We start from the raw sequence: 16,852 nt of genomic DNA, 5'->3' as shown, positions 1-16,852 counted from the left end.
GCATCTCAAGTCCAAAAGCCCAGAAGCAGCAAATTTCTTTGCGTTCTGAAATGAGAGGACCTTCTATTTGCTTTTGAAGAGAAACCGAGTGCACCGCTCAAGAAATCAGAAATATCACCATTATACCAGAATATAAAATAAAATCCGTCTAGGTCCGCATCGCATCCAGAAAGAGAGCTCTCTGCAGTGGGAAATCTTGGCCTTGCCTTAGTAACCCAGCCTCCCAAAGAGAAGTCTCTTAGTCAAAATAAGAAAGTCAAGTCCATTATTTCCTAAAGGCCACGGAAGCAAAACATAAAAACCGAAAACACGAATTGTAAAACTGGACGGTATCGTGAGAAGGCAGAGAGGTTACAAGTCTCACCGGGTGATATCAGAGGTCAGGTTTTCAGGAAAGTTTTTAATGGAAGGCAACTATGAAAGACACCAAACCAATTCTCTGGTTTGGGCAATTTCCCTATCTTTGGAAAGCTCCTTCCACAGCTGTTTACTCTAGAACTCCGGAGGCCGTGCTCCTTTGGACTTTATCCATCTTTTCTCAGTAAAGGTCAAAAGTTTCTCACCCTTCTCCTGTCTTTAAGAGATCCACCTCATAGACGAGGTCCCTGATGAAATCTACCCAGCCATCTTCCAACTTTGGTCAAAAAAAAAAGAAAGCAAAGAAATCAGCTCCCATCCCCAACCTCACTTATGGCTGTCCTGAAAAGCAGCCTTTGCTCTGAAACCAAGGCAAGAGCAGCATAAAAAACAGAGTGAGATGCAAATTATTTTAAGGCAATAATGGGGTGGGGGGTGGTGTTGGAGAAGGTTAACTCCAGTCTTTGCTAAAGCTCACAGCAAAGGAAACTTCTTCCACAAAGCAAAATATGAGGACCAGTTTTGCAAAATTCTCCAAGAGCAAAAAATAAAAGGAGGGGAATATAAAAAGGTCTTTTAATTACAATAAATAAATAAGCAGTGCCAACGAGCAGGCGATCAAACCATAGTCAAACTTCAATCTCAGAGCAGTTAGCTATAAACTGTTAGCAGTTGAAAAGTAAACCTTGTGCACACAAAGGCACTGTTTAATTTTCTTCTTGTAAAGGTTCTAAATGAAGACCCCATCACTATGCAGTTAAGCGGTATTTCTTGTCCCCCTGAGGCGCTGATCGGTTCTTTTTAATGTGAGAAAACTGGCAGCTCAAAACCCGTCAATGGAGCTCCCACAACAAAAGTTCTGAAAAGCTGAATGAATTGGGTTTGTAATTACTGCATCGCATCCCCCCACTCCTCGCAGATTATCTCTTATTCATTCACCTTATATTATTGTCTAGGAATCTTTCTCTCAAAATCATTCCCTTACCATTTACCTAGGGCCACAGGGGAACTTATGACACGGCAGAAATGGAACACTCACCCCCCACCACTACACCTGGAAGTGTTCAGACCAATAGGTAGGGAGGGGAGGAGAGCCGACCTTGTACCCCAATTTACTCTGAGACTACTAGAACTCAGAGTACTTAGGCTACAGAGCCTTCCATTTTAAAAACCCAAATTTTATTGGCAAACAGAAATGTGTACCCTTTCTAAATTCAGGGCCTGTCTGAGTCTCTGAAATCCTGTGACATCCGCCCTTAGAAAAGGCAAAGGTTATAAACAAATCCCCCCCCCACCCCAAATTGCAAGGCCCTAAAAGACCTTGGCAGACATGGTGTAGAAATTAAGATAACTTATTATGTTCTTGTTTTTTTCTTTTAAACCAAAAACAGTAAATGAAATAGAAAAAGAGACTATAATTCCTCACCCCCCCCCCCCCCAGCCCAGGAAAAGGTTTTATAAGAAAGTCAGCCAGGGCTCTGTGTGTATTTCAATCCAAGGCATTGCTGATGGAGAAGATTCTCCTGAGATTTCCTACTATAAGAATGTGTCGGTTCTAGAAACAAGTACAGCTATTACAACCAAATCTACTAGAAGACTAAATAATTAATTGAAGCGTTGCTCTTTGACCCTTGAAAAGTCCAGTAGGGACACGTTTATAGTAATAATACCTCCGAATGAGCCCTTGTCAAATATTCATTTAGTGGTTAATGTGAGCCATTTTCCCCTGGGACCGTCTGTAATACCAGCTTCCCAGCATTGGCAAGAAACCTTGCTAATCTACTACAGCTCAGCAAAATATTTTAACGCTCTTTATTTAAAGTATGAGGGGAGTGCGGGGAGAGAAAAAATTGCAGAGGGAACAAACTATAATCTCATCCTTCTGCAGATTTCTATTCTGTGTATAAGGTTAACAAAACATTAAATTCACCCCCCTTTGCCTGGAAATTGAATGGTTTCAGTGAGCAGAATAAGATCCCCGGGAAGGAACTGAACACTCTACAACTAACTTCAGCATTGGGAGATAACCATTGCTGAGCAAGTTTATGGGTTTACCCCCTTCTTGGAAATCACATTATAATTAAAATATGATATGTTCAGTATTAATTTAGTCATGAAACTACACAGCTTGAGGAAACATTTAACCCGATCAAATGAATGATGAAATACGTATCATTTTCCTCAAACGCAGTTTATCAAAATAATTTATATTTGCAAACAAAGTATTTTGGCTTTCATTTGGTTAGGAGATATGGAGGGATGGGAGTTCAACTTTCCAAAATATTGCTCTCTTCCCTCTTGCAAAATATTTGAACCTGAGCATTTTGCCAAAAAGTTGTTGCTTTTTTAGTCTGATCCTGTGAGCTTTTTTTTTTTTAAAGAAAGGTTAGTGCAGTGCAATTACTCTAAACCCCAATACATATTTCTTATATATCTCTATTTTTCAAATATATACACTCCATATAGTTGATTGCCTCAAATTCCGGGAATATCCTCCCTGCCCCCCAGCAAGATCATTTGGATCTTTATTCAAAGTTTCTTTTATTCGTATGTGTGAGCAAGAACTGGCGAATGTGCTCATTACCACGTGAATAATCCGTATATGCATTACAATGGCTGGCCAGGCCGGGGGAAATTCTTTTAGAGTCTCTGCATTAATTAAGGGGGGAAATGCCTCGCTTAGAATTGGGAACTGGCATAATAAATGTCCTTTCCCAGTACAATATTACCCTAAAAATGAGGATAAAAAAGGAATAAATAAAAACCAATACACACCTAAAATAAAGCAATCCACGTGAAATAAAAATACAGAAAATATAAGGCTATCCCCAGCTGAGCCCAGAACTAACATTAGCCACACCACGAGAAAGAAATACTTTCTTGGACAACGAGAAGATGCAAACCAACGGGATGAGCTAACTTAGTGGCTGCAGCTGGTACTTTACTGAAGGGCGGAAGGCGCTGCCGGATTCCAACTTCTCCAAAGTTGTAGCAAGTTGACACAACAAGCCCTTGAAATTGTGGGAAGCAAACCCACGCCGTTAAGCATGCCTGACCCTTGGTTCCTGGTCCCCTTCGGTGGGGGAAGATGAGCGAGGTAAGTAGTAAATAAGGAAGAAAAGTCCCGGAGTCGGTCTTACAGATTCTCCGGCTGCGCCAAAGCGCCGGTCAGTTGTGATGCAGAACCATCGCTAATTCAAAGACCCTGGCGATTCCCCAACTTTCCCGCTCCTACTGAGGACAACTATAGTCTTTCTTTACCTTTCCTAGGGCAAAAGAAAACAGCAAATCCAATCTTGTTTCTCCACCCCTTCCCCCCTCCCACGACTTCTCTACTACTGTAGTAAAACACGATTAACAGATCAAAAGCATAATCATCTCCAAATGTGATTAGACCGGACAAAGTAAAATATCTACCTCTGAGTTGACTGTTTTCTTCTTTAATATGGCTGTTGCCTGGCTTCTCTTTTGCTTGTTATCAGCTGCAGAGATTATCCGATTTGGGGCTACAGGCTTGGACCCGCGCTGCCAATTTAAGAAATGGAATTCGTGGAGGGAGAGAGAGGAAAAAAGAAAATAAATAATAATAAAAAAAAATAGCCGTGATAAGTCGGGGAGTTTTGCAAGACGCTCTTTGCTTTCCCTCGCCCCTAAACAGGAAAATGTAGAGGAGAAAGTTTATAAAGTCAAGGAACAAAGAAAGCAAACCACTTGTTTCCTCTCAGACAATAGCAGGGCCAGAGTAATCCAAACACCCACCCAGCAGATGAGCACTTTGCATGTCTAGTTTGCAATTATTCCGATACAAGAAGCATCATTTTCCCCTATAACCACGTTTCCAAGGGCCCATTGTGCTGTGAAGAAAACGAAAACAAAACCAGCCAACCTAGTTCTGATTTGGCTCAATACCCCATCTGCTAAGCTACATGAAAATTTTCAGAATTGACTCCTTTCTGGCAACAAGTGGCATAAATCAGTTTAAGTCCTCATCATGCTTATTCATGCTGCTTAGAAAAGGAGGGGCGGATTTACAATATCTGTCTCTAGTTTCTATTTTAGAAATGACATAAGCATTTCAATTTTTCCAAGAGCAGTTATTCAATTAATCATCCAGCCATTTATTTGTTCCAGTTAACATTAGCACATGCTGCTGGACTAAAATACCAAGTTTTAGGGGTTTTTTTGCTTTCCTGAATGAGCACAGTATATTCCCCGATGAGTTATGTATCCAAATAAATGAAAGACTCAAGCATAATTTCAGTGTCCATATTTCAAAAATTTATTTATCTCAAACTGTGCATAATGGAGTAAAAACTTAACTTGAAAATGTACCTGTTATAAGGATGGTATTAGTTCAAATATATACACGGATTCTCGGCAGACTGATTCAAATAATACAGAGCCGAATCTTTAAAATACAACTACGGAAAATAAAAGGGGGAAAACCTTAAAATATCACAATAAATTTACAGAAATATTACAAACCATAAGAAAATATTTCGAACACAGTAATTTCATGGTTTTTTTTTTATCTGAACAAAATGGAAAGTTGGGAAACAAAAGCTATTATAAATTACCAACGGTGTCAACCTGCATGGCCATTTTTGCTTTTAACAGTAAGTTAAAAAAATTTAGTACAATCTAAAACTTTTGCCCCTTTAAAGAAGACCGCGGAGATGGTTTTGCCAGTACTTATTCTAATTTTTTCCTTTTGTACATTTTTTAAACAATTAAAATGTCCAAATCTGAATAATTTTCTTCTTTCCACTTTTGCAACTGTCCTAAATTTCAGCTGCAGAATCAAAATTCAGCAAGAAGCCTCTCCTTGAAAAATATTGGCAAATTCTCAGCTTATAAACAATGGACATTTTGATTGCCATGTTTATCTCGATAAATACTGTACAAAAGTTGCTTGCAAATATTAAAACATTTTTTTCGTCGCTTGGAGACTAGCTCTAAATATTATTGGTAAAGACTTTTGCAAACTTTCTGCAAAGCTCCTACCGTATCACTAGAACTTTTAAAAAGTTTTGCGTAGTTTTCTTTCCTCCAGATCTATACAAGGTCCATTCCCTCGCCCTCCCCACCCCAACCCCCCCTGATTTTCTCTGTACAAAAATAGTCCCGCAAAAAGAAGTCCAGGATCTCTCATAAAAGTTTTCTTGTCGGCATCGCGGTTTTTGCGTGAGTGTGGACGGGATTGGTGTTCTCTTTTGCAGCTGTCATTTGCTGTGGGTGATGACTTTTCTTTTCTTTTCTTTTTGAGCGTACCGGGTTTCTCTCCATGCTGTTTCTTACTCTCCTCCCATTTTCTGTGAGAATTTCTCCCCCACCTCCAGGTCACTGTCCGGCCCTCACATGTGCGAGAGGGGCAGTGTGCCGTTAATGGCCGTGCCGGGCACCGGGCCGCTCTGGTAGTGCTGGGACATGTGAAGTCTGCTGGGGGCGGCGGGTTCCGGCACCTCGGCGCCGGGGAGGTACATGCTGATCATGTCCCGGAGGTCCCCGGCCTGGCAGGGCGCCCTGGAGTGGGAGGAAGAGGTAACCACGGGGGGGCTGGAGCTGGCCTCGGACTTGACCACCGAACCCATGGAGCCAAGCGCCATGCCAGGGGTGCCCTGCTGCGAGTAGGACATGCTGTAGGTGGGCGAGCCGTTCATGTAGGTCTGCGAGCTGGTCATGGAGTTGTACTGCAGGGCGCTCACGTCGTAGCGGTGCATGGGCTGCATCTGCGCGGCGCCGTGCGCGTTGAGGCCCGGGTGCTGCGGGTAGCCCAGCTGGTCCTGCATCATGCTGTAGCTGCCGTTGCTCCAGCCGTTCATGTGCGCGTAGCTGTCCATGCGCTGGTTCACGCCCGCGCCGAGGCCGGCGCCCACCCCGACCCCGCTCGCCATGCTGTTGCCGCCCGGGGCCAGCAGCCCGCCAGGCAGCGTGTACTTATCCTTCTTCATGAGCGTCTTGGTTTTCCGCCGAGGACGGTATTTATAATCCGGGTGCTCCTTCATGTGCAGCGCTCGCAGCCGCTTGGCCTCGTCGATGAACGGCCGCTTCTCCGTCTCCGACAAAAGTTTCCACTCGGCGCCCAGGCGCTTGCTGATCTCCGAGTTGTGCATCTTGGGGTTCTCCTGGGCCATCTTGCGCCGCTGCCCGCGGGACCACACCATGAAAGCGTTCATGGGCCGCTTGACGCGGTCCGGGCTGTTCTTCTGGTTGCCGCCCGCCGCCGCCGCGGTGGAGTTGCCGCCGCCGCCGCCGCCGCCGCCCCCCGAAGTTTGCTGCGGGCCCGGCGGCTTCAGCTCCGTCTCCATCATGTTGTACATGCGGGCGCTGTGCGCGGGCCCGGCCCGCCGGCGGCCGCCGACCCTCGGCCCGGCCGGGACTTTGGGGGGCCCGCGGGCGGGGGGAGAGGAGGAGGGGAGGCGGGCGGGGGTGTCGGGAGCGCAGGGCTCCGCGAGGAAAATCAGACGAAGAATAATTTGGGGGAATAAAAGAGAGAGAGAGGCAAACTGGAATCAGGATCAAAAACAGCGCTTCCCTCCTCTTCTGGCCGATCCTGCCGCCGCCGATGATTGTTATTATTATTTTTTGGAAAGGCTTAAGCCCGGGGCTCAAACTTCTCTCCCTTTCTTTCTCTCTCCTCTTCTTTCTCTCAGTCCTAGTCTTAAAGAGGCAGCAAACTACTTTCCCCCTTTTGCAAACACTCTCTTCTCTGCCTTGACAACTCCTGATACTTTTTTGAACAAGTTAATAGACAACCATCCATGTGACGGGGGCTGTCAGGGAATAAATGGGTTTCCGGCGACCAATCAGCGCGCGGCGGCTCCTCCACTCGAGCCCAGCCTCGCCGCCGGGTTTTGCATGAAAGGGGGCGGGGCCTGCCGCGCCGCCGGCCGCGCGGGCGAGGCGGGGGGAGGGGGGAGGAGGAGGAGGAGGGGGACGAGGGGGAGGAGGGGGAGGCGGCTCCCACAGCCAGCCTGCCAGCCACTGAGAAACCTTTGTATCCCCTCTCGCAGCAACAGGTCACCCCACACGCCTTTTCGAAGGAAGTGGGTAAACAGCACTAAGACTACGATTTTTTTCTTCCTTAAACTTAATATTGATTGACTTTTTGGTGCAGGCTGCTGAAACGAGGAAGGGGCGCGAGCAGCAGCTACGGGGTGGGGGTAGGGCAGGGCAGAGTGGGTGGTTCTGGGCGACTGTCCTACTAGGATTTCAGGAACCCGGCCGCGCTGGAGTTGGCGCGTCATTGTTCTCCCGCTCCTCCGCACACTGCCCCCCGCACCGGCCCTCTGCCGCTTCTCCCTCACCCCGCTCTGGCCCTCGGCCCTCTTCCTCCCCGGGGACCGACCCTAGCTCGCCCCCTGCTCACACTGCCCCTGTCCCGACGAGGGGTTAGGACGCGGAAAGCTCTGTCCTCAAAACCCTCCTTGCTTCTCCATAGTTTGTTCTGTGTTAAAAATGAATCCTGCTCGGCCTCTGCGGCCGACTCCAGAGCGGAGCCACGCAGGGCCTGGGGGAGCCGGCGCCCCACCTCTCCCCTGCCCCACTCGGCGCCCCGGCGCAGGGAACCACAGCGGTCCCTCTACCCCCAGCCACAGCGCCCACCCGTCTTCCTCCATTCACTCGGTGCAAAGGGGATGCTCGTCCTCTCGCGCTCTCTCCCCACTCTCCTCCTGAGCCTCCCTCCAAGAGGGATTTCAGTTGTGCGGGTTGCAAAAGGGGGCTGGGGGAAGAGAGATCAACAGAAGGGCGCTCAGAAGTGCGGGCTATGGGGGAGGGTAATCCCAACTTCCTGCCATCCCACGGCACTGCGTGGAGCTGGCTTTTGGGCCGCACTCACAAACTCCCTCCCACGCAGAGTTCCCAGGACTCCAGCAGAACCAGCCCTGGCGTTCCCCTCAGTGACTTCTCCCGCGGTGGCAGCCTGGCCGGGCCGCCAGAGTCTGGGGCTGCGCTCGGAGGGGCTCTAGGCCTAGGAGGCAGGGGTGGTGCTCGCCAGGCACAGGTGCAGCAGCGCAGGCAGGAGGAAGGCGCCCGGGCTGGACTGGGGAAGAGGGGAGCACAGCAAGGCCAGGGCTGGAGGAGGATGGGATGGGGGCGGGGGTAGGGGCTCAGGAATCCTGCCCGCCCAGGACCCAAGAGGGTAATTTTAGCCGCTCTCCCATTGTCCCGACGTAAAGATTTCAATAGGTAGGCGCTCAATGCGGAGAGGAATGGCAGCACGTCCGTTACAAATAGGTAGTTTTGTTTCTCTTGTTGTCGCTACACGGAGTCAAACAAAGCCTCGTCTAAGTTTCCTTCCACTCTCTTGTTGGGATCTTTGTGGCTAAAATGCACTTGACTACAAAGGGGGGGGGGGGGGTGGGGGGGAGAAAAAAACCCTTGATGCCATTTCTTTTTTTATAAAGGGCTTAAACCATCAGGGTTACTTATTTTCTTTCTTCTGTAACACTCTCTCCGCCCCCTCCTCCCTTGATCTACCCTTACTCACCCTAAGAAAATGTACTGAATAGTATCTGTCGGCCACGTTCCATTTATTATCTTTACAAAACTGTGCATTGTTTTGTTCCTTACTAACCTTCTACCCATAACCGCCCTCCTCCCCAACCCCAGGCCCCACTCCGACTTCTCCAATCCCTGCCCTCCCAGGCTTTTCTGTTCTTGTCAAACTCGAGATAACTGTGCTCACTGGAAACCCAAAAAAGTTGTGAAAAAGAATCTTAGACTTTTCTTAATAAATTCTTGCTAATCGACCTTCCCCCGCCCGCAGGTTCTCTTTTTTCTCTTAAGTTATGGTTTGTTTTAGTTCTTGGGAACCCGGGAAGGATGAGACTGGCTTTCTCTAAAAGCATAAATATATGGCACTCTTCAAAATAAAGCAATGTCTTCTGAGTATTCGAGGTGTAATATTAAGCTAAACACGGACCGGGAGACTAGGAAAGAGAAAAGGTTGAGAGGATCTGGAGAAGAGAAGGCAGCCACGGGCTTTTCAGCGTGTCTGGTTTCAGGGATGTAGCTGGTGCGCCCCCTACTGGTAGATTCGCTTTTCCAAGACACTTGCTTTTACCTTTAAAAGAAGGTGTTTGGAAATAAAGAAAAAAAAATGAGGGGGATGGGAGGAAGATCAAACTAATTACACGTAATCTAAACAAAAGAAAAGTTAACATATCATATAAGCTATGGAATCAATCATAAGAATCAGATTTAATTTGCTTAACTTAGAAATGTACATATAACCTCGAGATAAGTGGGAGGTTAAACCATGGGGAAAAAAATAGGTACAAATTATGAGATTCAACATATGAATGAATTATGATTGTCCAGACGCCACAAAGGGCAGACAAAGCATTCACTTTATGATTGTGTATGCATTGGTCTGTGCTTAACTGCATTTTCTGAAAACTGAAAAAAAGCTTATGGATAATTAAGTTTAAAGAAAAAAAACCAAGGGATTGGTGTGGATAATGATGGTGTATATGGAGTAAAATAACTATTAATAACAGATGGTTATACAAGCAAATATTTTTAATCTCTCTCTCTCAAGGGGTAGTAGTAAGAGGAAGAAATTTTTTCCTTGGGATGATATATAAAAGCTTTTATACATTCTCAGATGCATGTGTTTGTGCCTGAACTCTATAATAATGCATTTAAGAGGTTAAAAGGGCTGCCTAGGTCTTTTGTTAATTGCTTTTATCATATAAATAATCTATGGAAATACATTACAATTGTGTTATCATTGGTTGCATTTATTTACAGCTTTATTTTAATTAAGCCTGCTGTACTTATCAAGGCAATAAACTAACTGTGGCTGGCATTTATGCATAATAATGTGCTATGAAAATAAGATTAAAGAAGATGGTGATAGCAGAAACAATTTTCTCATTAGATTTTTTAGAACATATGCATTAAAAAAATCAGATCACCGGCCACTCTATTTCAATCCAGCACCATCACTGGCCCCTAAATATAATAATAACTATAACAATCATAATAGACGACAGAAGCAGCACTGTTTTAGGTTCATAACAGACGGCTACAGTACTAATAACAATACACCATTGACTACCAGGGCATCAAAATAGGACTTGGAAGAGGGTGCTTCAGCCTCTGAGAATTTAAAATGTTGCCATTGGCACAATTTATGAAAATTGAAACTGCGTAATCTAAAGAGAGTGTAACATTTCCCTTCCACGAGCAGCCAAAAGCTGCACACTTTTAGAGCAAGATTAGAAATTATCAACAAAAATGCGTAACTCCCGGGATGTTCTGATTTGATTTTGTTCTACTACGGGCCCCAGCCCCGAATGCTTAACTGATTAAGTGGAACTCAATTTTATTGAAAAATCTCTTGCATTGATATTTCTCTCCTCAACTCCCCTCATCTGTCCTCAAGTACTATAGCTGAAGCCAACTAACAATTTTGTGCAGATAGGGGACTGTAGACTTATTTTTTCTTCTTAGTGGCAAATAGAGGTTTAACTTGCAGTAATTAGGTGAGAACTAGCCAAGCATCTTACTATTATGATGCTTGTTAAAAAACGCTTCTTTTCTGCATCTGCATTTGAGTGTGTTCCCCTCCTCTCTTAATCTTCTTATGGAAATGAAGGCAAACGGCAGGGAACCTGCAGAGTCTTGGAGAATGTCCTTGTTAACTGGAATTTCTCAGCATTGCTAATTAGCAGAGTTTGACGACCACCAGTATTGGGGGGAAAGCTCTGTTTAACCACTCACAAACCATTCCGAGGAAGAGCAGACTAATTTTATTTTGTAATTAAAATCTGAAAAGGGCCCTATTTGACAGTTAGGGCTACGAGAGTTTTATCTCCCCGTGAAATAATTACTGCCTTGATAACTCAATTTTCTGAAAAACGTCAACTGTGGGCTCCAAAAGTTTTAATTTCATTACGTAAGGAAAAAAAAGAGAGAAAAATAGAGGAAAATGTACAGAAAGGCTTTCTAATTCTGGAACTGGTTAAATATATTAGGAGGCAGATTTGGCCAAAGGAAGGGTTTTTTTCTCCCTTTTTGGTCGTTTTTCCTCCAGATCCTGACCTTCCAGCCATCTCCACTGAAAGTGACCACAGCAGTGATCATACCGCAGCGAAAGGGATCCTTCCAGCAGTGTGGTAAGAGGCAAATAAAGCTAAAAAGAGAAGTACGGCAACCCAAGAAAAGTTCCTGATTTTAGAAGCCAAAAATAAAGGAAAATTCCAATGTTTAGGACAATGTTGGTGCAATCTGGTAAGATGAGATTTTATTGATCTTTATCTCCTAAAACAAGAAAACTGAGAATTACAGAGTAAGGAGACTGGCATAAGCTAATTTTAAAAATATTTCCTTCTCCCCTCATCGCAAAAAATCCTCAATCCCTCCAAATTGGAGGATGCCACGAGACTTCCAGAATGATCACATCTTGATCCTCCAAGATTGATGAAACAAACACAGATAAATGAAAGTAAAGGAAGGTATTAGAGGACTTCTTTTCCTTCAAAAAGCATCACATATTTTCCAAAAATAATAAGAAATAAGCTGGGAAAAGTTAGGATTCTGAAAGTCAGAGCAAAAATTAGAATAGAATTGTACTTTGACAAACTTCATTTGCTTTAGACTGTGAAGGACCCCTCACAAGAAATCCTGGAGAGGGTACTTCAATTTTTATAATGCAATTTTCAAAATGATAGAAGGTCTTTCATTTACGTTTCCTCCATTTTCTTCCTTTTGCCAAACTTGTCAGATTTTGGAAGTGTGAAGGATTATTGACAGGAACTCTAATAAATGTTTCTAGGGGATACAAAGAACAAGTATCTACCCCCATCCCTTTTTATTTACTATGGTGCAAATATGCATATGGATGCATGGTAGATTGGCAATTTAAAATTGCTTAATCATATTTTTTTCTTCTTGTCTGTCCCTTCAGCATCTTGCTTTTACTTTCCAGAAGTGGTATTACACATAACAAATGAACAAGGGGGTAACAAATGCTATTTCAGTCCAGACCCAATTTCACCAAATGATTTCACTCAAGAGCTGTAAGGACCCTTGAAACCTAAGGAATGCACAACTGCTCTGCATTCAGCTCTTTTTGTACTCTTTCTCTTTCTTCTAATTCCCACTGATGAAATAAATAAATTTTTAAAAGAATTCAATAGTTAGAAAACTAAATATATTCCCCCCAAATATATATAGTCTGAAGTATATACTTCAAATTACAGCAACAAAAGTAATATATAATCACTGATGTGTGTCTTCAGGGCTATATATCATAATCATCACATTGCTTACGGTATCACATAGATATGTACATCCTTCATATATTCCAGCTCAAATATTTCCTGGAAAAAGGGGGTCACACTTCACAATTTCATTTCCATTTCTGAATTATCAAGCAGTTTTAACATAAGATTCTGTCTCTGCACTGCAGCTGTTGCCCAGGGAAAAATGCAGTGTGCCCACTAAATGATCTAATTATTTTAAATATAAATTCCCTTTTAAAAAAGACAAACTGAAAATTTAAAGAGTTGCCCCAGTGAGTTCCAGTTACATTGAAAAAAAAATGAACCTATGATTGTGATATTTAAAATTAGGAGAAGGGAATGGAAAGCGCAAACAAAAACTCAGCAAACAGACCACCAGGACCTGGAAGTGGCCCCCCAGTTGCGCACGGGCCCTTTCCCACCTCTCACTCATCACTTGGGAGTCTTAATGCATATCCCCCTGACTGACCACACTCTGCTGTGCAACTCATCATACCAGAGAAACAGGGCTTCCTTAGAATCCTGATTTTCCAGTGACTAGGATTGTTACCCTCATTTTAGGTAAAAGGCGATTGTTTTAAGTTCTCCAACTGTGATTATTTCATTTAGTTGTGACCACAACTTTTGTGAGAAAAACAAACCTAAGCCTTCCTAAGGTTTCTCTAGACCATATTAAATGACACACGAATGACACCCCAGTGCATGCCGGCTGCACACTCCCTGCCGGCAAGCCACCCAACAGGAACGTCTTTGCCTCAGCCTGGCCCCTCCCGAGCTGCAGCAGTGGGATTTAGTCTGCGTTCTTCTGGAGATCTCATGGCGCACAGTGCTCCCCTGTTACCTGCAAGTCCCCTTACGGAAGTACAATCGGACATAATACAAACTCACGAAAAGCGACAAAACCCAATGACCTGAGAGGGCCGAGGATTTGGTGCCCCAAAAAGCAATTTGGGGAAAGAAATTAGATCTGCTTAACGTGTGCGTGAAGGACAGGAATACTATCAAAGGAAAAGGAAGAAAGTCTTTCACCTGTTTGCATGAAAAGAAGCTGAAAGCAAACCACTGGGGGAAAAATTACCCTACAATCACCATCAGCCCTAAACAAAACTGTTACCCACTTTTTCTCAAAGATTTGCAGCTGCGGCTTGCTCTGGAAAGTGCTCTAAAGCAAAGTGTACACCCATCCTGGGCGGGCTGGCATCCTCAAGGCCTCCCATTGACATCTGGAACCCTCTCCCCAAAGCTCTTCTGGCCTCAAAAGAAATGTCTGAGAAGTCTGCCTTCCCAGAGGCCCACTTCTGCTCAGCCCTTCTCGCCCCCCTTCCAGCCCCAGCTCAGATGGAGTTGGGCTTCCAAACCCATCCCAATGGAATTCTCAGATCGCTAGTCTGATAATCTTTAAAGGCTCTTTGGGAACTGGGGCTCTGACTTTTATCTCCCCTCCCACCCTTCTTCTCTTTTTGTAGTCTCTCCCCACTCCTTCTCCCTCCCGCCCCACCCCCCCTCCTTAATTTGAAGATCATTGACACGATAGGCTGTAATGAGTCCTTCAGAAACTGTTATGATCTACAGTGACAATCTCTGCACCTAATTCACAGATTATTGACAAGCACTGTGGGCTCAATGGTGTCAAGTTGTACTTGTGGTTTCAACACCCTTCAGCAACCCACATAGCAGCTGGGCCCTGGATTAGGACCCACAGCCAGGCAGCGCTTATCTGTCGTGCTGAGTGGTGGAAAGATGTGTATCTGTCTATACCTCAGCTCCTTGAAGCCGGGCTGGGCTTTCTCCCTGGCGCCTCCGTCTGTCTCAGGGTTGGATCAAGGGAACCAAAGGATCTTCAAAGTGGGAAAACAAAGTAAAAGAGCAAACTTGATAAATGAATGTCGGCCTTAATAATCAGACATTTTCTCCACCTTCAAACAGCCACCAAACTCTAAGCCATACACACTGGCTTTCAGAGTGAGGCTTGGGTTCAACCAGGAAAGGTGTTAGGGATGGAGGGGAGAGAGGGCAGAGAGCTTGACACGGACTCCCTGGGCCCAAGCTGGGCTGGCCCATCCTTCTGGATCGTCCTCAGAATCGGGCAAGATTGACTACTTACAAAGCAGGGCGCCCAGCCAACAGGCGCGGGCTCAGGCCTGGACGCTGAGACAAGAGACCAAAACTGCCCGCCCCGCCCCTAAAGGGCGCTTTGCTGCTGCGGAGAACCCCGGGCCGTTGCCAGCCGCGCAGGCTCTGCCTGCAACTAAGGAGTCCGTCACCCGCTGCCCCCTCCCGGGCCCCAGAGATGGCAGGGCTGCCTTCCCGCTGGCCTCAGCGGGGCGTGGGACTGTGGCGGGCGCTGAGGCCGCCTGAAACCACAGAAATGACACTGCGCTGGGAGACCTGGGTGGCCTTCCCAGGCCTAGGCCACCCACTTGTTTAGTCCTCTTTCCTAAACTAGGGACTGCGTTTTCTCCTTGGCCCTGGAAAACTGGGGACTTCCTGCCCACCCGCAGCCAGGTGCGGCTCCTCCCTCTGCCTTCTCCCTACAGGTCGGGACCCCCGGGGAGGGGAAGCGGCCGAAATCTCCGGGCCTCTGGCATTGCAGATTCGACATCACTTCCGAACAAAAGGCATACATCCCCCTTCGCGGGTCGCCTCCAGGATTCTGCCGGCTTTGGCCTCCCCACGCCGCGGGCAGCCTTGGACCGCGGCTGTCAGCGCTCCGGTTGTTACCTTACGCTCTTGGCCCTGGTTCCAAAGCTGGCCCGGACTTAACATATCCGTAATGGGGACTAGCCTTTCGGTAAAGCAAAGGGTGGGGGTGTCTGTCGCAGGGAATCCCGCTCGCCCGTCATTTCTGTAGAATTCCGAGTAAAAACTGATCAAAAGCCTCGATTCTTTTCCTGCCACTGTATTCCAACTCATTTATTGAGAAACATAAGCTGAGATTCGATTCTGCAATCAGATAGAGAAGGCATCGCACCGAACAGCAATTCCCCTGAAAACACAGTCTCGGATCCGCTGATTTCGGGAGGTGGGAGGAATAAAGATCAACATAAACAACTTGGGTAGCCACAGTATTAAATATTTTAAAAAGTAATTCTGTCATGAAAATTAAGCCAGTTTCCTTCAGTAGGCACTCTTAAAAAAAAAAAAAAAAAGCAAGCCCTAAACTTCTTAAGGTTTTTATCTAAAAGTTAAAATTGTAAGCACATCCCTGAAGATCGAAATCAGAAAACACCTTGTGAGGTCATACGTGTTCATTTAGTGCTTGAATTGTTTCTATTTGATTTTAAACCTAAACAAACCCATATTTTCCCACTGTTTTAAATTCAGAGGATGTGTCATTTTTATATCTTTCTGAAAGAATTCAGTGTGTCCTTTTGCCCTCACTTGCTGACCATAGAAAAAGTCAAAGCTCTTTCTCGTGTAGACAGGTAGTTTTCGGAAGTGTAAAAATACTCTTCTTCCCCTAGGATAATTTGGATTCCTGGTCAATGAAAATGCTGAATTTCAAAAGAAAATACTCTTTATCATTGGCACCCTTTGCCTGAAAACCTAGGGCTGAGATAAAAGAAGAAAGGTGTCGGGCACCTGTTTCTTAAACAGTATCTGGAATTTAAACACTAGCCGGCAAAGGAAAAGTTTGATCAAGATTGGTTTGGGGATGGGAAACACCCAAAGAAAAGACTGGCCTTCTAATTACACTCTGAAAATAAACAAATAAAAAGGACGAAGTTATTTCATTTACTCAGAAACAGTTACAATACTTGAAGGACCTCCGAGGGCATTCAAGATGCTGCTGACAACGTCAAAACAGCAAGCAGCAACAGCATCTTCCGTTTTATTTTTTGAAATGTGGACAGAATGGGAGAAGTAACTTTTGCTTGGTTCTCCACTGCTGCAGAAGAAAATTCTGTTTTGTTTTGTTTTGTTTTAAAAAAATCATGCTTCTCTATCTTGTTTTACCATTGAAGAATCTTTAAAAAGAGTCCTAAACCCAAACTGGGGTGGGGAGTGGCTGGGATTCGAGGAGAAGGAATAGGTTAGTCTGTATTTTTTTTATTGAATTACAGTTATATTCTCTCCTTTTTATATTTATTGAATTAAAATTATATTATCTTTCAAGAATATAAAAACTTTTTTCCTTGCCCCATCTCCTTTTTGGAGGGTAATAAAGAGTGTAACCTAATCCCAGAGCAAGGTTCTAGTCATTTCCAGGACTGGCGCTGCGCAGTTCCTACTGTGTCCAA

At 45.1% G+C, this 16,852-nt stretch overlaps 1 protein-coding gene across 1 annotated transcript; it reads right to left on the bottom strand.

Moving 5' to 3' along the window:
• Positions 1-4,612: 4,612 nt before the first annotated feature.
• SOX2 (SRY-box transcription factor 2) lies at positions 4,613-12,896 on the bottom strand. The gene has a single exon (XM_070243306.1). The coding sequence runs from the start codon at positions 6,675-6,677 to the stop codon at positions 5,712-5,714; it is 966 nt and encodes a 321-aa protein (XP_070099407.1). The 5' UTR covers positions 6,678-12,896; the 3' UTR covers positions 4,613-5,711.
• Between the last annotated feature and the right edge of the window lie 3,956 nt (positions 12,897-16,852).

Source organism: Equus caballus, chromosome 19, assembly GCF_041296265.1.
Source record: "Equus caballus isolate H_3958 breed thoroughbred chromosome 19, TB-T2T, whole genome shotgun sequence".
Taxonomy (NCBI): Eukaryota; Metazoa; Chordata; class Mammalia; order Perissodactyla; family Equidae; genus Equus; species Equus caballus.
Note: the sequence above shows the minus strand (reverse complement) of the source record. Positions and strands in the feature narration are given on the sequence as shown.

Bases quoted from the DNA above. Each gene is read 5' to 3' on its own strand.
- SOX2 (XM_070243306.1), bottom strand. From the start codon at position 6,677: ATGTACAACATGATGGAGACGGAGCTGAAGCCGCCGGGCCCGCAGCAA.